Source organism: Terrapene carolina, unplaced genomic scaffold (genome assembly GCF_002925995.2).
Source record: "Terrapene carolina triunguis isolate 2854851 unplaced genomic scaffold, T_m_triunguis-2.0 Scaffold85, whole genome shotgun sequence".
NCBI classification, from domain to species: Eukaryota; Metazoa; Chordata; order Testudines; family Emydidae; genus Terrapene; species Terrapene triunguis.
Genome location: NW_020664436.1, coordinates 33328242 through 33356129, shown reverse-complemented (window position 1 = coordinate 33356129; position 27888 = coordinate 33328242). Strand labels below are relative to the sequence as shown.

The 27888-nt window shown below is 44.9% G+C and overlaps 1 protein-coding gene across 1 annotated transcript in view; it reads right to left on the bottom strand.

The window, feature by feature from the left end:
• Window positions 1–3027: 3027 nt before the first annotated feature.
• The window catches only part of PLG (plasminogen), a 62493-nt gene continuing 37632 nt past the window's right edge, over window positions 3028–27888 (bottom strand). The window contains exons 11-19 of the mRNA XM_024195829.3: window positions 25341–25528; window positions 24402–24556; window positions 21380–21473; window positions 17952–18072; window positions 15068–15142; window positions 11092–11232; window positions 7869–7975; window positions 6251–6396; window positions 3028–3517 (exon numbers count right to left, since the gene is read on the bottom strand). Of these exons, the coding sequence (XP_024051597.2) occupies window positions 3356–3517; window positions 6251–6396; window positions 7869–7975; window positions 11092–11232; window positions 15068–15142; window positions 17952–18072; window positions 21380–21473; window positions 24402–24556; window positions 25341–25528 (1189 nt within the window). The 3' untranslated portion in view covers window positions 3028–3355. The remainder of the gene's footprint in view (window positions 3518–6250; window positions 6397–7868; window positions 7976–11091; window positions 11233–15067; window positions 15143–17951; window positions 18073–21379; window positions 21474–24401; window positions 24557–25340; window positions 25529–27888) is intronic.

Genomic DNA, 27888 nt, shown 5'->3' with positions numbered 1-27888 from the left:
AAAATAACGGAATGCCTGCATACTCCCTGTTAGGAATTTAAGGTCTTTTTAAGCTTACAATTTTATGTGTGTGGATCAGAGAGACAAGGTGGGTGAGGGAATATCTTTTATTGGACCAACTTCTGTTGGTGAGAGAGACAAGCTTCTGAGCAACACAGAGCTCTACTTCAGGTCTGGGAAACTAACTTAAAATGTTGCTGCTAAATAAGTCAGGCATGTATCTGTCGATGCCGTCTGACTCTTTAATATGATACTATTTTAATAATAACCTGGGTTATATTTTCAGGTTAAATATGTACATTATACAGGAAAGAGGAAACTTGTGCTAATGTTCACTGATAAGCAGATGGAGAAGTAAAATCTCAGTCCCTGTGAGAGTTTCTCCATATTAATTGTAGCACATTATACAGTGATCTGTTATAATACCCAGAAATGCCAAAATCCCTTTGGTGACCTTAATTAGGTTCCATTCTCTTTGTTTTACACAGTCTTTTGGCTTGTTTTATTAATATTTTGGTAGAAGGAGAGGGATGAGATGGTGGAGGTACATTGAGGTCTAAAGTGTGGAACTTCCCCCCCCCCACACACACAGTGGGAAATAGCACTTATGGACCAATAATTATGCTGCTTATAAAAATAATTCTTTTAATTGCAAAGTCACATCTGCTTTTAAGTCTAAATGTCAATGAGTTAATCATTTCTGAGCCTTATGGGAGAGTCCTACAAATTTCTCTAGCAGGGATATAATTCTCTATTAAAGTCTACAGGTGAATGTTAAAAATTCTATCGAGGAGATCACCCTCTAGGATTCATCCCTATTAATTTGTACAGGACTTTTCTATGAGAAGAAAAAAGGGAACATTTTATCAGTCTTCTAGGCAGTACTTCCAATGTTTGCTCCGACACTTTCTCAACATTTTTGAGCCAGCAGAAGGAATAAGTGAAGACATGGTATACCCAACCATATGCCCTCCAAACTGAGCACCAGTTAAGGAATGATTCAAGAAACACATTTAGGGCCTGCTTCAGAGAGGTGCTGGGTGCCCTCAATACTCATTGCAGTCAGCAAGAGGCAAGGAGCTCTAATACCCTTAGGACTGGACAGTTAAGATGTGATTTCATTTATCATGGAGTTTCTTACATATCACCTTTTAGTGCCTTGATATCAAGTGTGATCTGTTTAAAAGTCAAAGGGTGAATTTTCCAACTGTCAGTACGGTATACTCAACATGGGATATGGAAATCAAGGACTGTATTCTGACTGCCACTTACACTATCACTAGGAATACAGATTTTGTCATCAGAATTTAGCAGACAGGGCTGCTGAACAGGAGGCACAATAGAAATCAGGTCATTCTTCCATGGTTGTATTGACTCTGTGAGGGGTTAACAGGAGCAAACATTTGGTTTTGTTAAAGTAAGCAGACTTGACTAAAAAAAAAAAAACAAAAAAACCTCCACAGGAAGCAGATTTTCTGGATCAAAATCATTTTAAAGTCCTGAAGTGAGGGGTCTCCTGTAAAACTCACAGATGAAGAGTGTGGTGATGACCGTTTTATGTAATGGCTGACAGAGATGGGTGGCTAGTTCAGTCAAGCCCAGTGTGATCATTATGAAGCCCATTGTGGAAATTATTTCCAGGGATACGGCTGGAAGGTGAAGTACTGGGTTTACTGACAGTAGTAGCCAGACAGTATGATGGTCTTCATATGGGCGGCACGTCAGACCTTGTCACAAGAACAATCACATTTCTGACGTGGTCTGGGAGGCAGAGATGTCTATGGAATGAACTATTGAAGAATCAAGGTGCAAATTCATATCACAAATTAAATGTAAAAATCGTACTGTGGGAGCAGAAAGTCTTTCTAAAATGTTTGAGGTTTGGTAGTTTATTATGATATGGAACAAAGAACAGATGACTGGCATCTGAAAATGTATAACAATCTCTGTGGCGGGTAGGCACTCAATCTTATTTGTTTCTCTTTTTCCTTCCCTCTGTTGGATTTCATGAGGAAAGCTGTTCTTGTAGCACCATGAGGTATTAGCTGTGGCTTAATGTGTGATGCTTTATGGACAGAACTCTCATTAGCAATAATCACACAAGGGTGTAAATCCTTCTCTATCAGGAAGAGAAAATATACAACTAAAGCTTGTATAGTGAGGCAAGACTGGTACTGAGGCTCTTATGCCATTTTATTATGTGCCATTATGGGCCGTCATTCACTGCTGTAAAGACTTGCATCACTAGCTGCTTCTGTCTTCACCACGGACTAGCTGGAGTGGAAGGTCTACTTACTATTCAGCATCTTATGTTCCCGACACTACATTCATACCTTTGTGCTGATACAGAAGTGTCCATAACAATAAAAACTGCATTTACAAAAAAATGAGTTTCTCCTCTCTCCTGCCAGATGTATAGAACACCACAGGAAAATGATGCATAAGCTGACATACTCACGGGGCATCTGAAATACAAGGGGTCTCCTCTGTCTTCCCTACCACCTGGCTGCTATGAGGGTAGGTAGTCTCTCCTTTCTCTTGACCCCCACCCCCAGGAGGGATGAATTTTCCCCATTTTCTGGCTCACAGATAGTGTATGGTGAGGGTATTTCTCCTTCTCCCTGCTGCACCCTTCTGGCTTTTGGTGAGAGTGAAAGAGAATTCCAGTGGCTTTTTTCTTTCTTCCCCTTCCTGTGTAGAGGGTGGAGGAAAGTAAAGCCTCCCTAGCACCAGGGAGTTGGCTGAGGACTCCCCCTGCTTTCTGACATGTATGGGGCAGAGGGTAGGGAGTATCAGACAGCGAATGTATCATACTCTTGAACTCTATTAGAGCCACTTGCTGTCGCCCTGAAGAACCACATGCAGTCCAAGATCCATAGATAGAGGACCACTGCTTTACACCGCTCAGTTGGGTGCAACTAGTGTCCTGTTAGAGGCTAGGAAAAGTAAACTATTGTCACTAGTTACTGCAGTTCAAGAGTAGTTCTATTAATATCCTGAGAGCACAAAAACAGAAGGGAAAGTAAACACTTTGTGAACAATTTATTTATTTTATTGCTCTTGTACCATATCAAGGATTAAAGTATTTGGGTCCAGTTATGGAAAAGAGGGAATAGGATATTTTTCAACAAGTACCTCACAAACGTGTGTTCATTGTAGAATATAAAATACACCAAAGGAGGCTAACAGTCAGTTTGGTTTCTTGGCAATGACTGTTAATTTACAGTAACTTACAATAGATGACAATATTTATTTCAGATTCTTGTAAATAATTTTGATTTTAACACTATATTTGGAATCCCACGTCTCTACTTTGTGCATTGCCTTCCAGGAAGGATCAGTGAATCCCCAGGCCTCAGCCGGTACTCATTACCCTCTCAATCCAACCAACAAACCTAGAAACTCGGGCATAAACACCAGGCTTCATGGCCTCTGCACAGCCCAGACCCCAAGAGGTGACGCCATGAACGAAGAATTTTTCTTGCTCAATACATATTAGGGGTCCTCCACTGTCACCCTACAAAGAAGAAGAAAGAGGGTTGCTACCTTATTGAGAGCACAATATGCAAACAGTAACATGCGGGTCAGAGGCACAGAAGGGGAAATATCTCCACAGCCAAGTATATGGTCATAAGAAAACACTTCAGCTGGGTCCAGGGAGCTATGCTTTCCCTGCCTGCATGTTGGGTTTTTTTGCAGTGGTGCCAATTAAGGGACCTGGTGGGGTGTGAATGTCCCCTGTGTGGCCCCAAGATTTTTGGTCAAAGTTCCATACGCCGTGAAGATCGTTACCTCGTCACTTTTAAGCAGCAGTCATAATAAATCATGGCTGTTGCACCACTTCAGCTGAGTGGGTGTAATGCCACTGAAATTTGGCCCACCCCACCCCTCCGTCCGGATGGAGGGGTGGCCAGGCCAAATGGTGTTGCGACCTGGTGCATAGGGAGTCTGTTTCTGTACAGTGGAGTGCAGGGGAGTCCACAGAGAATTCGACTCCTGGCAGCACCAGCTCATGTAGGAGAGGGGAGACTAGTGGTACAAGTAGAATTTATTTCTTACTGGTATGCTGCACCAGCTAAAGGGGGGAAGGGGCATGTATCTCCTCAATTGACCCTACCCTGCCCCCAGCCTGGGCCCCATGCTCTCCCCCTCCGCTCCCCTCCCCATGATCCATTGAGGGGGGGCTCTGTCCTCCTCCCGCTGTGCTGGAGACTTCTCCGGAACCACACCGGTGAAAGGAGCAGAATGTGGGGCTGCCCAGCGGTCCCACATCAGCAGCTCCTCCGGCACGGCTGCAGGTAGGGTTGTCAATTGACCCTACCCTGCCCCCAGCCTTTCCACGCAGCTGCGTCGCCTGAGTCCTGTCCGGGGTCTGTACAGCAGCCCCGCCAGAGGACAGAGCTGCGGGGGTGAGGCTAAGGGCAATAGAGCTGCGCCGGAGGAGCTGCCGGCGTGGGCTTCTGCTCCTTTCGCCGCTGCGGTTCCTGGGAGAGTCCTGAACTGTAGGGCTCTCCTGGGAACTGCAGCGGTGAAAGGATCAGACCGTCGGGCGGCCCCACACCAGCAACTCCTCCAGTGCAGCTGTACCGCCCTGAGCCCCGCCTCCACCCCTGTCCTCCGGCGAGGCTACTGTACAGACCCCAGACAGGAGACGCAGGGACACAGCTCTGTGGAAGGGCTGGGGGCGATACAGCCGCACTGGAGGAGCTGCTGGCGTGGGGCTGCCCCATGTTCTGCTCCTCCTGTGTCTTTCCAGTACGGCGTACCGGCTATAAATAGCTTACTGGTATGGCGTACTGGACCATCCTGCCCTACTTGCACCACTGGGGGCGACTCCCCAGCCGAGGGTGACCTGGGGTCCCTGCTGGGGAGAGGCATGAGCAGGCACCAGAACAGGGTCGCTGCGGGGGGTGGGCAGGGACTGGAATTCACACACACACACACACACACCCCTGAAATATCTGAATTGACAATATTGCTTTTCTGTAAAGCTGCATCTTATCGACAGTACTCAAGACAGCCAGGCATGAAACATATTTGTAGAATCAGAGAATGATGTCAAGGGGCATTTGACTGCACAGTTAACCCTGTTCTTCCGCCATTGAATTCCTCTCTCTCCCACCCCCACTTCCTTCCTTCAGAACATCCCATCAGTTCTCCTACTCCTCGCCCGCTGAAGCCTTGGCTCTTCAAGTGGGGTGGCACTACTACTGTTGCTACCAATGCCTGTGAGAGAGCTGACTCCTCTTCCTTCTTACTCCCAATTCCTCCTACACAGTGAGACCCACACACACCAAGTGGGAGCTGGGGGAGAAGCAGAGGGCAGTGAGCGTAGTAAATAAACTGGTCAGGGAAGAGAAAGGAACCTTAGCAGCTACCCTCTCACTAACCCAGCTGGCAAAGAGAGCATCTCCGCTGAGTGAGTGGGGGGATCAAAGGATTTAAAAAAAACTTTTGGCAGCTGGCCGGAAAAGCAGGAGGCAGCACTGGAAAGCTAGGGCGCAAGAGAACAGATCTGAGCGTCTGTCCAAATTCTAGACATTCAGTAGCTTCTTCACACCCTCTGTCCCACCTGGTCACAAATTTACTGCCTGTAAATATCAGAACCTTGATTCAAGTGCATATGCCCATTGGGTGACAGGCACATCACGGAGATTTCTGCATGACCAGGAAATACCATTAACATTGCTGGTGCAGGAGGCCTGCTCAGGCAGGTTCATATTTACTTTCAGCCTTCTTTACCAAGGAGTCCCAGCTTTTCAATGAGGAAAGCTCCCAGCTTGATCCCTTTATTCAGCTAGGATAAGGAGCATTTCTAAAGTCCTTTCACATATTCAAGAAAATCAGAAAACTGGAAACACTTCAGTCCTAATCCTTTGGACTAAAAAAAAATGCCTTTCTACACTTACGAACATTCACCACTAACACGCTTTCCCCTAACAAGAGAAGGGTCTAAGGAATACAGCATGGAATACATACACACAGGGTCAACTGTAGATTTTCACACCTACTCACTGCTTGGGATGAGGGGGACAATCTAGCTATGAATTATCTCCAGCTCTGGTTGTACCAATGGAAGAAGGAGCGAGGGAGAACTAGATTCTATATGTATTTTCAGCTCTTCACTTCAAGAGGGTACTGAGCCATGAGTTGCTGAGGCTAATACTGTGCCCCTAAAGGACAGAGCCCCAAGTGTCATTTGTCTTGTTTATGCTTAAAGCCAGTTTTGATGTCACCAGTCTTTTCTTACCTGGCAGCTGTCAGTACCACCATCAATATTCCCAGCACAGATCTCATGGTTTCTAACTCTTCCATTCAGAAATTCAGGGCGATTGCACACTTTATTCTCTATCACAGGGAAGCCAGTTTCTTTAAGTTTACCTTCTCCACCAGTACCTTTGTGAGTAAACAACAAAATAAGTATAAATTGCATAGATTCATCGCAGAGGCAGTATGATCCCCTGGATAGGGTGTTGGCCTGGGAATCAGGAAACCTGGCTTCTGTTCCTGGCTCTGCCACTGACTCACTGTGGGCCTGATCCAAAGCCCGTTCAAGTCAATGGGAGTCTTTGCCCAAGTCACTTAACTTCTCTGAGCCTCATTTCCCCCATCTATAAAATGGGGATAATCCTGATTATTTTCCTTTGTAAAGTGCTTTGAAATCAATAAATAAAAAGCAGCAGTCGATACTCTGTTAGTATTGACATAGATTCTTTAGTATTGACAGGATTTGATTAGGGTGAAATAGCAGCACAGCTGATTCAGCAAAAAAGATGAAGAAATTAGCTTGGATTTATTTTAAATCTAATTCAAGTCTGTTAAACCTCAGAGTGGGAAAATCTGCAATGCTCAAAACACCTGGAAGCCAGTGTGATGTTGGGATATGACATTTCAAATATGCATTTACCCACCTGCAAGATGCCACAGACCACCCTGAGGCCAAAGAAACCCACAGTTGAGAGCAGGAGTCTGATAGACCGTTTGCTTGAAACATCATAAAGACATAGGTCCCAACCACTGTGGAGACTGGGAATGCTGAGTACAGACACGCCTCTCATCTTGAAGAAGATGGGTTTTTAAGAGGAGGGTCTTAAAGTGAGAGTGGTGGTCTGGCAAACAGGTATGTGAAGGACATTTCTTACGTAGGGGCGAAGATGGAAAAATGTGCACAGATGGGAGTGGGAATCAAATGGGGGTATTGTCATTATTATGAACCATGTGTACTGGCTAAGGACCAACCAAGAATAGGCCCCAATGTGCTAGGCACTGTACACGCACAAAGTAGCTGATCGTCCCGGAACAGCTTGCGTCCTAAACAGACAGGACAGACACAGGATGGGGGAATGGCATCACAGGTGTAACTGAGGGGATAAAGAGGTTGGAATAGGAGGCAACGTTCTAGTCAGGCAGGGCAATGTGGCAGATTTTGAAAGTGTGGACAAGAAGTCGCCTTCTGAGTAAGGATTGGAGTCTTTGTGAGAAAGTCATTCAAGAGAATGACCTAAGTCAACATCATGCAGTTTAGAGTAGGGGCAAGGCTAGAAAAATATCCCTCCTGACTGTGCAGAAACCCAAGCTGGGGCAACAGACAGGAGGATAAAGAGGGAAAGCGTTGACAGATTGTTAGGTCTGATTCTCCTCTCACTTTATACTGCTTTTATAAAGGTGTAACTCCATCGATTTCAATGGAGCACTCCTGAATTGTGAGAATCAAACTCAGAGAGAGAGGGAGATGGAAAGAATGACACTGCTAAATGATATTTGCTGTATGGTAAATACTGATGTATATTGATTTGTTTTTTCGAGCACAGAGGGTGCACACATTTGGGGTTTGCATTGATCTTTCAACTGCACTGAATGTGCCTCACCTTTTGTTTCTCCCCAGCCAGTCACATAGCATTCTGCTCTGTTTCCTAACATCACATTTTCTGAAGGCAAACAAGCTGGGATCACTTCATTGTTGATCACTGCAGGACTGAAACAAAACAAAATGAAAACCAAATCCACAGACGCATAGCTTTAGCTGGTTTGTCTCTGATACCATTTACATTCTGAGGCTCTGGAGGGAGACTTGGTGCACCATGGGCTTGGTTTTCAGAAGTGCTGAGCACTGATCCCCAAATGAAGTCAAGGAGTATAGCCCTACAAGTATTGAAGTAGAACATTTTTTTTAAGTGAGGTGTTCTCTCAGGCCTCAAACAGCTTTCTTCTTAGGACCCTCCCACAGTGTGGTGCATGTACGGACAAGGGGAGAAGTGACGAGCAGCTGGAGAGACTTGGCAGATCCTTCTGGAGGGGAAGAAATAAAATTAAATAAATCAGAGAATTTGCCAAGCCACAGCGTGACAGATCTGATTTCAGAGGTGCCTGCTTGGATGTCTAAGCAGGATCCTGGACAGGGCTTCAGGCAAATGCAAATATACACAGGCATTTTCAGTGTATACCCCAAGAGATGCCTGACTATTATTGTATCGGGGCCCAAATGCTCAGCCCATCATTAAGTACTCAGATGGGCTGGGCACTGGGTAGTTCCACCAGAGGAAGAAATCCTCCCACCCAGTCCAAGGAGCAGCTATTGAGCGGAGGCACCCCATGGCCATTACTGCAGCCCTATCTCACCCCTTCCTCAAGATGGGAGACGATGATAGGAGCCACAAGGCAGAAGATGCTCCAGCCATACCCCTATTTCTGTTCCACTTCCACCCACCCCTCCTCTGTGGTGCTGCCACTTAGCAGAATTCCAGCCTGTGGGGAGTCAGGAAGGCACCCTCTTTTGCAATCCCCCAAATTTGTCTCCTCCCTTCCCAAAATTGTGTAACAGAATCACACTGTTTCTGTTGGCAGGGGGCCCTCCACATGCTTAGATGACAGAGCAGGGTCTGTCACATGCCTAAACATAACCATCTTGAGTCTTAACTGCCCATGTGCTAGCAATGCAACTGGACTGCTCGGGATTCAACCAAGATTCAGGTGCTGGATGCTTGGGGATCTGATTCTTTCCTTGCACCTTGTGCAATCATTGACACCTGTGTGACATGGGCATAACACCCGTCTCTTTCATCTTGGAGAGAATATCTTCTGCAGCAGAAAACAAGAAATTCATTTCTTTTTCAAGATCCACAAAACCTAGCAGGTCTCAGGCCATTTTCCAGGCATTGACAAAGAGTCAGGTTTAAATAGGATTGCTTTAGGATCCATATGAAACTCTTCTGACTAACTCAGGGGCCCTGCTTACACTTCAAATTGTGGCTTGCGTAGGTTGAAAATGGAACAGAGATTTTTCAGGATCAGACCATACCTCTGACTTCTCTCCAAGTTTTGACTCTTGATTTTAGAAATTCTAAGAAAATCTCTATTAGGCAGTAGCGGATTTAGGGTTAGTGGGGCCCTGTGCTCAGCCTCATTTTTGGGGCCCCTCCTTGGGACCCAGCCAAGAAAAAGAACATTCTCTCTTATCTCCCCCCTGCCCCCATTTGTCAATCTTTTTTTCTTCATCCTCCTCCTATAAATAATAGGAAGTAAATGAAAATAAAGTGAGGTACCTTGTTTTTGTAATCTAACATTTTTCCACAGACCACTTGAAAATCACTGAGGGTCTCGGTGGACCACTTAATGATCTTTCCAAATATTGTTTGTACCGTTAGCGAACTATTGTAAAGCACTTTGGATAAGAGCGCTTTATAAAAAAACGTAAAAAAAACCCTTTGGGTGCAGGGTCTGGCCAGGACTTAGGGTGCGGGAGGGGGCTCAGGGCTGGGGGTGCAGGGTCTGGGAGGACGTTAGGGTGCAGGAGCAGGCTGGGGTTGGGGTTCAGGGTCTGGCCAGGAGTTAGGTGCAGGAGGGGCTCAGGGCTGGGGCAGGGGGTTGGGGTGTGGAGCACTTACCTGGGGCAGCTCCCTTTTGGTGCGAGTGGTGCAGGTGGGGATGTGGGGGGGTGCAGGAGTCAGGGTGGGCAGGGGGCTGAGTGTGTGTGAGAGGGGTGCAGGAGTCAGGGCTTGGGAGTGTGTAGGGGGGTGCAGGAGTCAGGGAGGGCAGGGGCTGAGGGTGTGGAGGGGCAGGAGTGTGGGGGGGTTGCAGGAGTCAGGGAGGGCAGGAGGATGGGAGTGTGTGAGGGGCTGCAGGAGTCAGGGAAGGCAGGTGGCTGGGGGTACGTGAGGGGGTGCAGGAGTCAGGGCTGGGGGTGCAGGGTCTGGGAGGGAGTTAGGGTGCAGGAGGGGGCTCAGGGCTGGGGCAGGAGGTTGGGGTGTGGAGCACTTACCTGGGGCAGCTCCCATGTGGTGTGAGGGTGCAGGTGGGGATGTGAGAGGGGTGCAGGAGTCAGGGCAAGGAGCATTATTAAACCTCTTGGGATCCTTTTGGAATGTGTTTGACATGTAAATGTAATTTTGATTTATTTAATACAGGAATGCAACTTGAAAAATTCTGCCTGCCATATTCCTTTAAAATCTCTTTAGTCAAACCACGTAATTTAACTATGTTTCATCTTGAGAAAAGAAGCTTGATGGGGGACCTATAACAATCTTCAAATATGTTAAAGGCTGTTATAAAGAGGACAGTGATCAGTTGTTCTCCATGTCCATGGAAGATAGGACAAGGAGTATAATGGGCTTAATCTGCAGCAAGGGAGATTGAGGTAAGATATTAAGAAAAACTTTCTAACTATAAGGATAGTTAAGCTCTGGAATGGGCTTCCAAGGGATGCTGTGGAAATCCCATCATTGGAGGTTTTTAAGAACAGGTTAGACAAACACCTGTCAGGATGGTCTAGGTTTACTTGGTCCCGCCTAAGCGCAGGAGGCTGGACTAGATGATGTCTCCAGGTCTCTTCCAGTCCAACATTTCTATGATGGAAACTGGTCTGTTCTGTAGTATTTTCAGTATGCTTATCTGTCATTAATATGTATTCTGCATAGATGTAAACACATTTTTGAAGCTTGTAAGAAATGCTTAGAAATGACTTTATACACTTTGTGGTATGGGTAGCCTACTGTCACTTCCACCCCACGTATTTGTCAAATCTAAATCCAGACAAGGACACTCATGACTTCGGCCTAAAGGGCTTTAGGGGGAAAGATTTGGCTGAAACGATACCTGCGCATCTTCAGCAAGGCAATGTCTGCCCCACCAGGTTCCTTGAATATTCTCTCAACATCTCGGATTTGCACAGACGCCTCCTCTGCCCTTTCAGTGTGTAGTCCAAGGAAGATTCTGTATGAAGAAGGCCTGGATGACCTGTAAGAGGTGATTTCATATGGTGAGGTTCTATACAGATAATCAGAGCTTGCACCCCTGCTGAGTGGGGAGCAAGTCCTGGAGAACTGTAGTTGATAGGGAGCTGGGACATACTGATGATTTTTGCAAAAATCTAAGCATTAGTTATTTTTAAAATGTTTAGCTCTTATAGTTATGAAGAACTCCAGAGTCTATGACATCACTTTATGTTTTCTTCCTGAATCTGCAGATATACTGCTCCAGTGGCTCTGCTGCTGCTCAGAGCTTTCCCAAGTAGCAACAGTGGACATGTGATCAATTTCACAGCTGCTACTCAAAATCCTATGAGGGAAGGTGCATAGTGAGTACTGTGAAAATGACAATGTTTGACCAAGATACAAGCAGCAACAGAGGCAGGTAGCGGAGCTATTTACTGGGGAGGAAGACCCGAAACAAGATGTAGACATATGCTCTCCCCCTCTGCCCCAGCAACCAAGAGACTGGGAAAAGGGTAGAAGGGTGTTGACACAAACCCTCCTTATGCAGCAGCAGCCGGACAGGGGATTGATAGAGTGGTGGAGAGCCCATCTGTCTTTGCAACACCCAGAAAAGTGGGGGAGGGTAGAATGGTGCCATGGTTAGAATGAGGTGCTAGAAATAGGATGGGGGTAGCGGGAGGAGGAACTCTGGGAACTCTATCAGCAACCAGAGGAAGGTAGGCATGGGAGGGGTGGATGGGGTGCACAGATTACTACAGTGATGGGTGTGGTGTTCAAGAGCCTACATAAACAAGGGAGCATCACTTTTATCAGGCATCGACCTACCAGACACTGATATGAAGGATAGCTCCTTCAGTAAGTTCAGGAGATAGCACCCTGATATTAATCACAGCATCCTTCCTTTTAGCTGAAGCCAGGGTGGTGGGAGCGGGTAGGCTTCTCATTGGGGTGTTTTCACTGTTATTCCCACTAAATCTTTCATATTGAGCTAAAGCCAGTGGTAGGTAGAGTCCTCTAGCTAGTAGAAAATTTGTCACACTCCACATCCCAGAATATTAAAGGAACTGCCACATGAAATCTCAAGCCCAACAGCAAGTATTTTTAATGTATCTGTAAAATCAGGGGCCATACCCTATGACTGGAGAATTGCTAATATAGTTCCTATTTTTAAGAGGGGAAAAAAGTGATCCAGGAAACTACAGGCTCATTAGTTTGACCTCAATTGTACTCATGGTCTTGGAACAAATTTTGAAAGGGAAAATAGTTAAGGACATAGATGTAAAGGGTAATTGGGATAAAGTATAACATGGTTTTACAAAAGGTAGAGCTCTTTCTTTGAGAAGATAACTGATTTCTTTAGACAAAGGAAAAGCCTTAGATCTAATCTACTTGGATTTCAGTAAGGCACTTGATATACTTCCACATGGGAAATTATTAGTTAAACTGGGGAAGATGGAGATTAATATGAGAATTGAAAGGTAGATAAGGAGCTGGCTAAAGGGGAGACTACAACGGGTCATACTGAAAGGTGAACTCCAGGCTGGAGGGAGGTTACTAGTGGAATTCTTCAGGGATCAGTCTTGGGACCAATCTTAGTTAACATTTTCATTCATTACCTTGGCACAAAAAGTGGGGATGTGCTAATAAAATTTGCACATGACACAAAGTTCGGAGGTATTGCTAATACAGAGGAGGACCAGAATATCATACAAGAAGATCTGGGGGACCTTATAAACTGGAGTAATAGAAATGGGATGAAATTTAATAGTGCAAAGTGCAAGGTCATGCATTTAGGGACTAACAACAAGAATTTTTGCTATAAGCTGGAGACTTATCAGTTGAAGCGACAGAGGAGGAGAAAGATCTGGGTGTATTTGTCGATTACAGGATGATTATGAGCCGCCACTGTAATGCGGCCATGAAAAAGGCTAATGCAATCCTAGGGTGCATCAGGCGAGATAGGGGAAGTGCTATTGCCATTATACAATACACTGGTGGGACCCCATCTGTAATACTGTGTTCAGTTCTGGTTTCCCATGGTTAAGAAAGATTAATTCAAACTGGAACAGTGAAGAGAAGGGCTACTAGGATGATTAGAGGACTGGAAACCTTTCCTTACAAAAGAAGACTCAAGGAGCATGGCTTGTTTAGCCTAACCAAACAAAGGCTGGGGGAGATATGATGGCTCTCTATAAATACATCAGAGGGACAAACACCAAGGAGGGAGAGGAGTTATTTGAGTTAAGTGCCAGTGCTGACACAAGAACAAATGACTATAAACTGGCCATCAACAAGTTTAGGCTTGAAATCAGAAGAAGGTTTCTAACCATCAGAGGAATGAAGGTCTGGAACAGCTTTCCAAGGGAAGCAATGGGGGCGCAAAACCTAACCAGCTTCAAGACTGAGCTTGATAAGTTGATGGAGGGGATGTATGATGAGACTGCCTACAATGGCATGTGGCCCATCTGTGACTGCTAGTAGCAAAAATCCCCAATGGCCAGAGCTGGGGCACTAGATGGGGAGGGCTCAGAGTTATTACTGAGAATTCTTTCCCAGGAGTTTGGCCAGTGGGTTTTGCTGACATGCTCAGGGTTCAACCTATCGCTGTATTTGGGGATGGGAAGGAATTTTCCTGCAAGTCAGATTGACAGAGACTCTGGGGGGTTTTCGCCTTCCGCTGCACCATGGGGCACAGGTAGGGTGACCAGATGTCCCGATTTTATAGGGACAGTCCCGATATTTGGAGCTTTTTCTTATATAGGCACCTATTACCCCCCATCCACATCCCGATTTTTCACACTTGCTGTCTGGTCTCCCTAGGCACAGGCCACTTGCTGGTTTAAACTTGAGTAAATGGGGGATTCTCTGTAACTTGAAGTCTTTAAACCATGATTTGAGGACTTCAGTAACTCAGCCAGAGGTTCAGGGTCTATTACAGGAGAAGGTGGGTAAGGTTCTGTGGTCTGCAATGTGCAGGAGGTTAGCTTAGATTATCACAATGGTCCCTTCTGGCCTTTAGGTCTATGAGTCTATGTAATCATATTTTTGGCCATCTCTTTGTATCAGAATCTGAAAAACAAAGCAGTTCTGGTCTCAGCTGGGATTTTTCATCTATAAATGTCATCTACGTGACAGTTTGAATGCAACAATAAAACTGCAAATATTGTAACTCTTATAGCTACAGCAACCATGAAGTCAGATGACTAGATACTCTGTTTTGGATGCAGAGTTTTGCTTATTAAGGTCTCGTCAAGTATTCCACTAACATTTATTATGACATGAAGCTTTCTTTTCAGCCATCAGTGTGTCAGCTTCACAGAGCTGGGTGACTCCTCAAGATAGTAAGTTGCTCTCTTGAGATATCTGAGCATCTCTCTTGTTTATTACACATGCACAAAATCAGGGCCTGACTGTGCTGCCCTTACAGATATGAACAGGTACATTATTCAGTAAGGATCCTCACTGTTACCCTATCTCTTTCTCTCTGCTCTAACTTGAATGAACTGAGCTTGGAGATGAGAAGTAACAGAGCAGTTAACCACTGTAAGAGCCATCATGTAGGTGCAGCATTGGCTGGTTAAGAACATAAGAATGGCCCTACTGGGTCAGACCAAAGGTCCACCTAGCCCAGTATCCTGTCTTCCAACAGTGGACAGTTCCAGGTGCCCCAGAGGGAATGAACAGAACAGGTAATCATCAAGTGATCTATCCCCTGTCGCTCATTCCCAGCTTCTGGCAAAAACCAGCTTCTGGTTCAGACAGATCAAAGAAACATCTTGCCAGGCACATTTTTTTCCCCTTTGATATTCCTCTCCAGTTGTAGGAAATATCTGCAGCTGGCTACAACAGACACTTACCGTTCTAAGCAGTGTTTGGCGGTAAGAACCCACTGTGGGGCTATCAGAGTGCCACCACAAAAGTGCATGTTGAAACTGGAATAGAAAGGCATGAGATTAGTTTGAGAATGTGAAGTTAATTCTCCACTATCACAGCAATGCACAGTGAGGACTACTAGTAAACTATCAACTTTGCTTATTCAGGAGCTTTTAGGATTCCCAGATTTTATTCTACAGATCATGAGAAAGTAAATACTGATTTTCATCAAGAGCTGAGGTTTGGTTGGCTCAAAACATGAGAAAAGATAGTTGACACCTATCTTGAATTTTGAAAGATTGTCCCAATTTCAACAGGAGTGTTCTGTGTTCAGAAGAATAATCAATATTATGACCTATATTAACTAGGGCTATCAAGCGATTAAAAAAATTAATCGCTATTAATCGCATGATTAAAAAGATTAATTGCACGATTAATCGCATTGTTAAACAATAATGGAATACCATTTATTTAAATATTTTTGGATGTTTTCTATATTTTCAAATATATTCATTTCAATTACAACACAGAATACAAAGTGTATAGTGCTCACTTTACATTTATTTTTATTACAAATATTTGCACTGTAAAAACAAAAGAAATAGTATTGTTCAATTCACCTCATACAAGTATTGTAGTGCAATCTCTATCATAAAAGTTGAACTTGCAAATGTAGAATTATGTACAAAAAAACTGCATTGAAAAATAAAACAATGTAAAGCTTTAGAGCCTACAAGTCCACTCAGTCCTACTTCAGCCAATCGCTCAGACAAACAAACTTGGTTACAATTTACAGGAGATAATGCTGCCCGCTTCTAGTTTACAGTGTCACCTGAAAGTGAGAACCGGCATTTGCATGGCACTCTTGTAGCAGGCGTTGCAAGATATTTACATGCCAGATGTGCTAAAGATTCATATGTTCCTTCATCTTCAACCACCATTCCATAGGACATGCGTCCATACTGATGATGGGTTCTGCTCGATAACGATCCAAAGCAGAGCAGACCGATGCATGTTCATTTTCATCATCTAAGTCAAATGCCATCAGTAGAAGGTTGATATTCATTTTTGGTGGTTCAGGTTCTGTAGTTTCCGCATCTGAGTGTTGCTCTTTGAAGACTTCTGAAAGCATGCTCCACACCTCGTCCCTCTCAGATTTTGGACGGCATTTCTGATTCTTAAATCTTGGGTCGAGTGCTGTAGCTATTTTTAGAAATCTCACACTGGTGTCTTCTTTGCGTTTTGTCAAATCTGTTGTGAAAGTGTTCTTAAAACAAACATATGCTGGGTCATCATCCGAGACTACTATAACATGAAATATATGCAGAATACGGGTAAAACAGAGCCGGAGACATACAATTCTCCCCCAAGGAGTTCAGTCACAAATGTAATTAACGCATTATTTTTTAACAAGCATCATCAGCATGGAAGCATGTCCTCTGGAATGGAGGCCGAAGCATGAAGGGGTATACAAATGTTTAGCATATCTGGCACGTAAATACCTTGTAGTGCCGTCTACAAAAGTGCTATGCAAATGCCTGCTCTCACTTTCTGGTGACATTGTAAATAAGAAGCAGGCAGCGGTATCTCCTGTAAATGTAAACAGACTTGTTTGTCTTAGCGATTAGCTGAACAAGAAGTAGGACTGAGTGGACTTGTAGGCTCTAAAGTTTTACATAGTTTTGTTTTTGACAGCAGTTATGTAACAAAAAAAATCTACATTTGCAAGTTGCACTTTCATGATAAAGAGATTGCACTATAGTACTTGTATGAGGTGAACTGAAAAATACTGTTTCTTTTATCATTTTTACAGTGCAAATATTTGTAATAAAAATAATAATATAAAGTGAGCACTGTACACTTTGTATTTTGTGTTGTAATAGAAATCAATATATTTGAAAATGTAGAAACATCTGAAAATATTTAATACATTTCAATTGGTATTCTATTGTTTAACAGTGTGATTAATCGTGATTAATTCTTTTAATCGCGATTAATTTTTTTTTAGTTAATCGCATGAGTTAACTGCGATTAATTGACAGCCCTAATCTTAACCATTTGGTTTGTGGTGTCCTACTGGACAAATTGCAAAAGCTTGCAACCCTGCATAGCTGTGAGTAGGTGACTTGAACTATAGCAGTGATAGGCATATATCACGGATGCCAAAGTATACAATTTTCATTGTCTCAAGGACAATATTTTTTATGGTGACCAGCAGATTTTTGAGGGCATTTTCATCAGACCTTTTCTTAGCACTGCTAGATCTGTATAACCAACCACAACCAACATGACACTGAAAATGTTAGGTCATGGAGATTATGGTTTTGATGCAGCTCTGATCAAAGTCAATGGAAGTATTGTCATTGGCTCCAATGGAAACAGGACTGGATCCTGTATAAGCAGGGATGACAGAAAACCATCTCTACAAATTTTGAAGTGCTGGCTCCACCCCTGGGTCTAAATCCTGATGGCAGGATACAAATAACTCCCGTTGCGTTCAATGGGAATTATTTGTTTCCCATGTCAGTAAAATTAAAGCACATTTTGGACAAGTGGCTCAAATCTGCCCTATGTAAATGTTTAGGATGAAATAGGAGGGGTTCTAGTTAACTGAATTACATTTACTAGCTCGGGACACTCTTGTCAAGAGGAAAAAAGGTTGTGCAATATATTTTGTTTAAAAGATTTATTTCAGAGGCATTTCAGTTTGGAGGCATTTTTAAGGAGAGATCAAGACTACTCTCCAGAAGGCGTCAGCTCCACATACAGAAACATGAAGAGTTAAGTCCTTTCTGTAAAGTTGTTACTGAGGTGCCCCCAGGTAGTGAGGTGCTTTGTAAGTTGTAATGCAATGTGGAATAGTTATACCTTGTCCTGAGACTGATTTGCCAGGGCCAAGAGTGTGGATTTGAAACACACCCGCCCACAATCCTTGTAGGGCACAGCTTTGGAGCGGTCTTGGCTTTTCCACACTCATATTTGGGAGGAGCTAAAGAATGAAATGAAGTCAACCTGAAGAATTTTAAAGCAGCTGTTATACCATCCACAATATATTTAAATAAACGGGGAGAGGAAGGTTATCTTATCTTTACACCTTCTCTAGGTTGTCTCTCTTTATGAAGTGATTACACAGCAAAAACTGCAAAAACATTGTTAGGTTATTCTCCCCTGGAACAGTTAATGATGTCTGTGACCAAAATATTGCTTTCAAGATGACAACACATTGATTTACATGGCAAAGAGTTTACAGATGTATCATTTGGATATCAACAAGTCAGAAACAAAATAGGGCTAAAATTACAATAAGGGGGAAAGAAAAAAAAGAAAACACATTCCCCAAATTGCCTAAGTAAGTATCCTTCCATCTCTGACTGAGTACAGCAACCCTAAAAGCCATAACTTCTGACTGCATTTAAACTAATCTGTAGCAATGGTAAATGAAGTTCAGTCACTGTCTCTGTGTTCCCTGCCAACGGATAAGCTTTCAGAGCTGTCCCTCTTTAAAAGTGTTAGGGAAATCCAGGGCCATCCTCTCCACCGGGGTCTGATCCAGGGCATAATGGTGGGCAGCTTACGGCTGCCTCCCTGGATCACTTGCTACCAGCACCCTCTCTTCTCACAAGGTAAAGAACTGAAAATAAAAATAAAGTTTCTGCCCTTCACAGTTTCACCAGTCCTTTCTTTGCAGGAATGGTCAGGCCACAGTAGCTCACTGGGGAGTGCAGTTTACGTCCACTGTCTGCCTGCCACTTAGCTACTCTCTTTAACCTCCTCCTCCAGCCTTTGCAGGTGGGGTGGGGTGAGGCTGCCTGGGCCCAGAACAGTTCTTTAACCCCTTCTTCTCTAGTGTGGAGTTCGTATACCCCAACAGTGACCCACCACAGTAAAGCCAGTGGGGTTGGTTTACAGGTGTGGTGTGTGTATCTTGCAGAATCCCTTACTCTGCTTACCTGCTCTGTTCTGGGGTTTGGTCAGGGATACTCACCAAAGGACAAGCATCATGTGTCCATCTTACAAGAACACAGAGTGGAGAAATGATATACATTCTTGGGGCAGGGATTGTCTCTTTGTTTTATGCTTGTACAGTGCTGAACACAGTAGGCCGTGGCCTCTAGATGCTACCGTAGTACAACAACACATAATTAATTAGCTGACAGGCAATCCAGCTCCCAGCCATAGGCTGTATTTTCAAGCCCTTTTGTGTGCACATTAGGTACAGCGTAAGCACATATTTGCATATACATTAATTTAATTTTTTAAAGGTTTCCGCTAGTTTGGTTATTTTTAGGGAGAGATCTCTCAAAACCACCTGTTATTAGTTACTGTTTCAAATAAGTTGTTTTGGGAAAATGTCTGTGGTCCATGTAATATTTGCCATTACAAGCAAACCAGAGTGCTCACGTTTTTCTGAACTTTCAAAATCCTATTCCAGAGAGCTCAAAAGTTGGAGCTACATCTTGACTTCCATATGCAGTGAGACCTCCTATTTAATTCAGTGGGTCCCAGGGTTTTGATTTGCACGCAGTGTCTTGGATATGAATTATTAGCCCTTGCAAAATAAATAAATAAAATCTTTAGAAAGCATGTAGTGGGGATAGTCTCATTTCAGGTCACTGTTGTTGTGGTTATTTATTTGTATTGCAGTATGGCCTACCGGCCACTACCTCATTGTGCTAGGCACTGTACATACATAACAAAATGCCAGCCCCTACCACAAATAGCTTGCAATGTAACTGTAAGACAAAAGACAACAGGTGGATACAACAAACATGTGGGGGTGGAGAGCACAAGGTAAGAGTGAGATGATTATGCTCAGTGTGGCAAGCAGCAGTCACAGCCCACCGGCTGCCTGCGTTTTGTCAGATGCGTGTCTGCAGCTCCTGTTCATGTGTCCCAGAAGCTAGACTACGAGCCTTGCTCTTTAAATTCAATAAAAAGCTTGGAGTAAAACATGGGCCCTTCAACGCTTTCCCTTTCTTGACCCCCAAATGCCTTTCCTTTTAAGTAAACAAATTAGGGGGCTTTGCTCTTAAATATTTAGGGCCAGATGCACTCCCCAGCCACCATGAAGGGCATTTTGCCAGGGAAGGGCAGATGTAGTTTTATGTCTAGGACTGCACCCCTCCAGCAGAGGATCCCAGGGAGATGCACTAAATAAGAGTATCTCTAGGTCAACCTGGCTCAGCCTTCTCCTTGCTTGGGCCAGTTGACAGAATAGCAGTGAGAGCAACCTGCAGATTTAGAGCCTGATCCAAAACCCACTGAAGCCAATGGGAAGACTCCCATTCAAGTCAATGGGCTTTGGATCAGGCCCATACTCTGGGGTGGGGTTTAGTTACAACTGCGAATAAGAACCTCTGTGTAGTGTTTGCCCAAGATGTTTTAAGAGTGACTAGTGATGTGGGGTGCTTCAGTTTTTGGATGACTACCTCCAGCAATGACAAACAGCATATTCTGTAGAGATCAGACAATCTTGTCGCGATTATGCGCCCAGGGCCAGTGCAACCACTAGATGAACTAGGTGGCCGCCTAGGGCGCCTAGTGGTTGAGGGCGCCTAAAAGCCCGCTCAGGCTAGGAGGTGGAGTGGAGGTGACCTGGGGCGGGGGGGTGCGGGGAGGGCCGCCCACAGTAATGGGAGGCGCACAGGGGAACCGCTCCCCGCCTCAGATCACCTCCACTCTGCCTCCTCCACTGAGCACACAGCCCCCACTCTAATTCTCCTTCAATCGGTGCCGCAAGCCTTGGAGGGGAGGAGAATTAGAGCAGTGCCGGCATGCACAGCGGAGGAGGTGGAGCGGAGATGAGCTGGGGCGGGTTCCCTGGGCGGGGTTAGCTGCCGTGGAGGGGGGGTTCCCTGGGTGGGGTTAGCTGCAGGGGGGGTAGCTGCTGCAGGGGGGCCTCCCCGGGTGAGGGGGGGGGGCAGCAGGCTGGATTAGCTGCTGCGGGGGGGGGGTCCCCCGGGGGGGGGGGGCGGGGGGGGTGGTGGGGGGGGGGGGGGGCGGGGGCGACAGGTGGGGTTAGCTGGATGGGGGGTGGCGCAAGGTGAAAGTTTCGCCTAGGGCGCAAAACTTCCTTGCACTGGCCCTGTAGGCACCACTTTCTTACCTAAACTTTAGCTGATCATTACCAGCAGATGCTGTTGTCAGTTACATGGAGCTATAATTTGAAATATAAAGCTGTTGTTAAAGCCTGTCTTTTCCACTCAGATTGAAAAATAAAATTACCCATCGCAAGTGTCATAAAACATTTTCAAAAGTGTAAATGGGGGAGACAAGACTCTTTAAAGAATAATTACGGCACTTGGTGATTTCACAGTATTCCCAGGCTTTCCTCGGGTCTGTCGTATAGCACCAAGGACCATTAATATCTCCGTCAGGATTCCTGCAATACTGTAATAAATACAGAAATGAACAAAGAAACAGTAAAGCCCTGAATATTAAGAAGGGAATTTAAAAGTTATTGATTTATGCTTTTATAATATAAAACTAAACGTTGGATTTTTTCCCCCAGACACTATTTCACTGTTCTGTCGATAATCAATTATTCTCATTGCAATAAAATCCTTTGTTTTCTTTTTCTCAAAACTGTTAGATGAGTTTAGTGAAATGTCATGAAAGTAAAACTGATACAACTTTCTTCAGCCAGGCAAGCCACAAATAGCAGAGACAGCCTGAAACGCCAATTGCTCCTATGGACTCAAGGGTACAACAAACATAAGATGGGACTTTCCTACAGCGCACAGTGTTGGCCTAACTCTGTTACCACTGAAGTCAATCAGAGTGGTTAAGCCAATGCTAAGCACATTTCCAAATCCCACTTTGTTTTTAAGATCTTGAGGAGATGGCAAAGAGCATCTGTTTTGAGGTTTGCAAAGGACCCCGTATGTCATGGGGCCAGGCAGGTACAGTGGAAGCTTCTCTTACATAGCTTGCCAATGCACATCAAACCCAACCTGCATATCAATGCTTAAATACCGCAGTGCTAAGAAATGTCTAAATGTTTCCTCTCCTCTCCACCATTTGTGTCAGTTGTGAGCTGCCCCCTGAGAAGGCTGCCAAATCTGCTGAATTCTCTTGTGGGTTTTTTCGTGAATAAACATACCCCATATCATTAGCATATGTTTATTTACACAGGCTTTTTCCTGAGTTAATACTTAGGAGGGAGGGAATTGCTTTGGATGTGGGGTGGGAGCTAGAGTCTTTTCTATTGGGAAGGTGCTATGGTGTAAGATGTAATTGATTTTATCTGCACTCAGAATTTTATCTCAATGCATTTGAAAAAAGAACTATGTCAAACAGGCTCTCGCCCCAAATTCAGCCTAGGGCATTAACCAGTTATGCCACCTAGCCACAGCGTAGGGGCAAATCCATCTCCCTGGGCTCAATCTGAAATTCTGGGCCAGGTGCTGGGGATTTGTGCAGGTGGTAGGAAGGGGAATGAATCTTTCTCCAAATACCAAGGAATGACCATAGCATAGCCCATGTGATTCCCTCTCTGAGGAATACACATTTCATATCAAATTAGTGAATTATGTTTGGATGCATCCGTTAACCTTTCCCAAAATCAACCCCCACCCAAATGCAATGGATAGTTCTGATAAATATGCCCTAATTTCAGTACATGAAAGAAAAGCACTTCTGCTGTAGATTACAAACATAACAAAAACAAACAACGGGGCCTAATCCTGCAAAAGCGTACTCATGCAAGTAGACTTGACTGGTACTTGCAGATCCATTAATGTCAAGGGGACTATCAAAGCTGCCAAGATTTGGGTTTCTCCAGGTGCAGCATTTCTTATGGATGAATGAGAGTGCAGAATTCCAACTCTAAAAGTTCAGAAATCAGGAGAATTCTTTTTAAAGCTATTGTTGTCAGTGTTTCTTTTGAGTTCTGAACTTCCCCTGGGGTGTGTGGCAGTTAGAGTGTTGCCAGCTCCCCCACAGGGGCTGTCCATAAATTACATAACACATTAGGGGATGGGTTGGTCCTCAATTGTGCATGTTTGTTTTGGTGTTCCAAGAGGTCTTGAAAAATCACCAAACAGCATGTTACGTAATTTATAGGCAGCCCCAAACATGCAGAGCACAGTGAGCTGGCCCAGATGCAGGCGCTCTCGCTGGCTGGAATCTCTACACCATCCAGCAGCTTCTTCCCAGACCCCAACATTCTAACTCTCTACCCCACCAGCCCAGCAATTACTTAGACACCTCCTAATCCCCACATCAGTTTTGCTGCCATACAGCCCCATATCTGCCCAAAGCCCAATAAATTATGCACCCCAGCCCCCTACATCTCCCCCTCGCCTCTCAGAGCACCTCTGCTCCTCCTGCAGCTCCACAGGTTCTTCATTCCCCCTTCCCATATGAGGTGTTGGAGGGTGCAGAGGGGAAGGGGGAGGGAGACGGCAGACGGACCCATTGCTCCCAGAACGGGAGGAAGAGGAGGGAGCAGAGCCATCCTGAGCTCTGCTGGGCTTTTTCTGCTCCTTCCTCCTGTGAAAATGGTGTCAGCAGTTCCCTTTACCCGCTCGGTTTACCTCAAAACCAATGGGGAGGGAGAGCGCAGCCTGCTGCAGCCCTGCTCCACCCCAGGAGGCAGGGAAGTGGGGCAGGCAGCCAATCAGAGGGAGTTTATTTCCCCCCCCCCGTAGGGTTTGGGGACTGGAATTTCTCACATCATTGGGAGTCTGTCTCCAGCGGAGGCCAAAACCACATTACTGAGGATGAAATGGAGGGAACTGGCAATGCTAAGAGTGCCCCCCGTGCCCCACACACACCCTGCTGCAAGCCATGGCAGGGGTAGGATATGGAACCACACAAAACTCGGCAGCTGTTGGGTGCAGGGGGGAGTGTCAGGGTAGCTAGAGGGGCGCTGGGGTAGGAGGGTGGTTGTGGGGTGGCTGTGTCCTGGAATGGGTCAGAGATGCTGTCTAGAGGGGTGTTTGAGGAGTGTGCTGTGGCTGGAGAAGCCTGGAACCAGTCTTGTGTCCTCCCCTTCTGTCCTGGCTGCTTCTGCTACCACAAACTGCTCCGTCCAGCAGGGGAGGCTACCCGCAGATCTGTTCACTTGAATAAGAGTTTCTACATGATCAGGTTCTTAGTTTGTCCTGAGAAAAGTAAATTAAAGTAAGAAGCAACAGAGGCTCCTGTGGCACCTTTAAGACTAACAGAAGACTCTGTTGCTTTTTACAGATTCAGACTGACACGGCTACCCCTCTGATACTAAAGTAAGAAGAGTTCTTCCGTGTTCCACAAACATGTCAGAGCAGAAAGAGTGACTGCTCAACAGCAGGAAGCATTGTCAGAACCGCTGCTTACGTTTTTCTCCAGCCCTGCCCGTGGATGAGTCACTGGCGTGAAATAATCATGGCTGTGAGGTTTCTGTGAACTCCATTCTTGACAAGTCTTGCCACTTGCAGTGGTTGCTCTTGTGCCACGATAGTCCATACCGTTGCCAACTACACAGTCTGTAACTAGGAGAGAAAACAAGAGGGTGATTTTTTGCTGTGCATCACTTGGCCAAATTCAGAGGTTATGTGCTTTTGGTACTTACATGCCCTGTGGTGTAGCAGAAAAAGAAACTAGCAGGATGGTATGAGAAAGTATGAGATAGCATAGGCTAGGATATTGCTGGAGATGGACAAAATACTGATAATGAAAATGTTGTTTGTTTTTTGTCAAAATGTGTGTTGGGAATTCACAAAATGTGTGAATTTAGAGCAATTTTATGAAATTCCAATTTTATTTCATAAAATGTCAGGCCAAATATCTTCTACAATCGGATTAGGAAAACACAATTGAAAAAGCTCCCATTACACCAAGTTCCTTGCTTGGTTTGTGTCACCGGGGCACTCTCAGCAGAACCGCAGGTTTCAGAGTTAACAATTAATGAAGATGAATGGGGCAGTTCACACTTCTCTGAGCTACAGTTTCAGGCTCTCTGAAAACGTATGCAGACATCATGCATCACTTACACTGGGGCCACATCTTGAAGCCTTTCCTGGCAGCCCTGAGTGTTAGAATATTTTTTAAAGGAAAGGTTAGATACAGATGACCTCACATAACTCTAGGAGTCGGCCTCAGGGATGTGTCTGAAGCACTAATGCGTACGGGCTTGATGGTGCAAGTTGTTAAGGTTTGGCTTCAATGGGACTGCTCACATGCTTAAAATTAAGTACCTACTTAAACATTTTGATGAATGGAAGCCATATTAAATGCTATAGGACTTTGACATAATGATAATATTTTTCTGGTTACCTGTTTGGGTGGCTGTCGTTGTACGAAGGGTTGATACCATAGTTGGCTGAGGGGGCTTTGGAAAAGTCATTTGTACATTGTCACACCGCTTCAGATTGCAGTATTCCCATCTCACAGTGGGATCAATGGTGTAACACCACGGGGCTCTATCACCATCTGGGTTTCTGCAATAGTTCTGCCTCAAGTCCCTACAAATGTAAATACAGTGTGTTCTTATTCATGCTAAGGCACTGAAAGAGTTTATGGAAACCTTCTATAAAAACAAGGTATGCATGTAGGCACTAAAGAAATTGTATATTGTGATACAGCAGGACCAGGGAGCAGTAGGAGAGTGGTAGAAGGGAAATATATAAACCCTAGGCTAATTAAGGCGTGGTTCTCTGTAGACTAGGGAGGGTTGCTACAGGTTAATTGGAGCACCTGTAGTCAATTAAGGCCCTGTCAGAAACCTAATAAACCCCCTTGCTTCAGGCAGTCATGGGGTGTGAGGAAGGAGAGAAGACTGGAATTTGGAGGTGTGTTGTTGAGACTTGAAAGACCAGAGAACTGGAGGAAGGGAGACCCTGCCTCAGCAGGACAGGGAGACTCCCTCCCCCAGCATTGAGGACTGAGGGTAACCCTACCCAAGGGGAAGAGGGTAAGAAACCTGCAGGGGTTGAGAGGGGCTGGGGCTCAGAGTGAGGAGCAAACCCAGACCCCTCCCCTTCTTCCCTCCTCTCCCACCTTCCCAGGCCACTTAACAGGGTCCTTGGTGCCCCAAGAGCAGGGGCAAAGGGTGGTATCTTAGCCCCTGCCAAGAAAAGCGCAGGACCCCCCCCCCCCATACCAACATCGGCCATTTTGTCACAATATATTTATTTAACATATATAGCAGAAATTCTATTGCCATCATGTGAAAAGAAAACATCCTTTATGGCTATTATATCAGCAGAGGGCTGAAGTTCATATTGACATCATAACTGGTAACATGATCCTTTTTTATGCATGAGGAAACATAAAACAATATTTGCAGAATTTTAGCCAAAAGCTATGCCAATATCATGATTTGCTGAATAATGACTGGTGTCATAATACTATTTTTAATAAAGACAAATGTATACAATAGTAGAAAAATATGCAATTATTAAGGCCCTACTTAACTGGCGATATTGTGAAAATTGTGGATTCCACTGTATTAGGCTTCCACTGCAATTTTAACAGCAGGAGCCCCACCATGCGTGGAGCTGACAACAGGAGCCATGGCTGCCGCAGCCCGCTCTCCGCCCTGGGCCCCCGCTCTCAGCTTTGGGTGGCTGACAGTGGAAAATCATGGAAAAGAAATAATGGACTTTATTACCACAAATAATAAGGTCCATTATTACTTTTCTGCAATTTTCCATGGCTTGCCTGCAACTCAGCCACAATTTTTTGACCATAATCCTGCAAATCAAGTAGGGCCTTAGCAACTATGTATTAATAAATATTCAAACAGATCCAGAACTTTTGGTGGGGGGGAAAGGAGGGTTGCCTTTAGAAATCAAAATAAAGGATTTTTTTAAATTAAAATGAAGAAAATACCAGGTCCTTCCCTCAAAGTTCTTATGGACTAAGGCCCAGCAAACACTTTTGCATGGGAATAACTTTGTGTAAGAATAGTCCCACTGAATTTATTGGGACAACTCCCATGCATAAGCGTTTGTAATGTTGGGGCATAAAATAGAGACACTTAAAAGAACATGAAGGAGGACGAAATGGATATGGAAAAGAGGGATGAGGGTTAGATAAAAACAATGTGGGTCATATAATATGTAGTTTGCTAGTCATATAAATACTGGTATATTAATCAGAGACTGAGATGCAGCAAGAGAAGAGAAGCCAGGAGAGGCGCCAGGGTTTTTGCCGCCTAGGCGGCAGCGCTCCTCCTCTGAACATTCAGAGGGCTTGGGGTCTTCGGCGGCGGGGTTCCTTCCGCTCCGCGTCTTCGGGGCACTTTGGCAGCGGGTCTCGGAGCGAGTGAAGGACCCTCCGCCGAATTTCCGCCAAAGATCCGGAGCGGAAGGATCCCCCACCGCCGAATTTCCGCTGAGGGCAGCAAAATGCCACCCCCCAAATCCTGCCACCCTAGGCAACCGCCTAGGGTCACCTAGTGGAAACACCAGCCCTGGGAGAAGCAGATAGCACAGGAATGGAGGACACTGTGGAAAGTAAGGCCACAGAAGTGGATATTGAGTAGGTATTTGAAAGTGGAGAAGAGAGATGTGTGGCACACAGAAAAAAGGATGTATTTCCAGGCACAGGTAGCAGCATGAAAAATGGCACCAGAGGCCAGACTTGGAGGAGAAGGCAAAAGGAGCAACCAGTTGGTCAAAGTGCAGATGACAAGATGGGGTGGAATAGATGAGATGACATGTAAGCAGGGTTTCAACTAGGAGTTAGGTTGAAAGAGACAGGAACTCCATGAAAGGACTTGAGAAGACAGTAACATGTTAGAGAGCTGTGACAGGATGATTATTTAAGCTTCTTTATTTTGGACAGACTAAAGAAGGCAGAAGTGAGTGTTAAGAAGCCC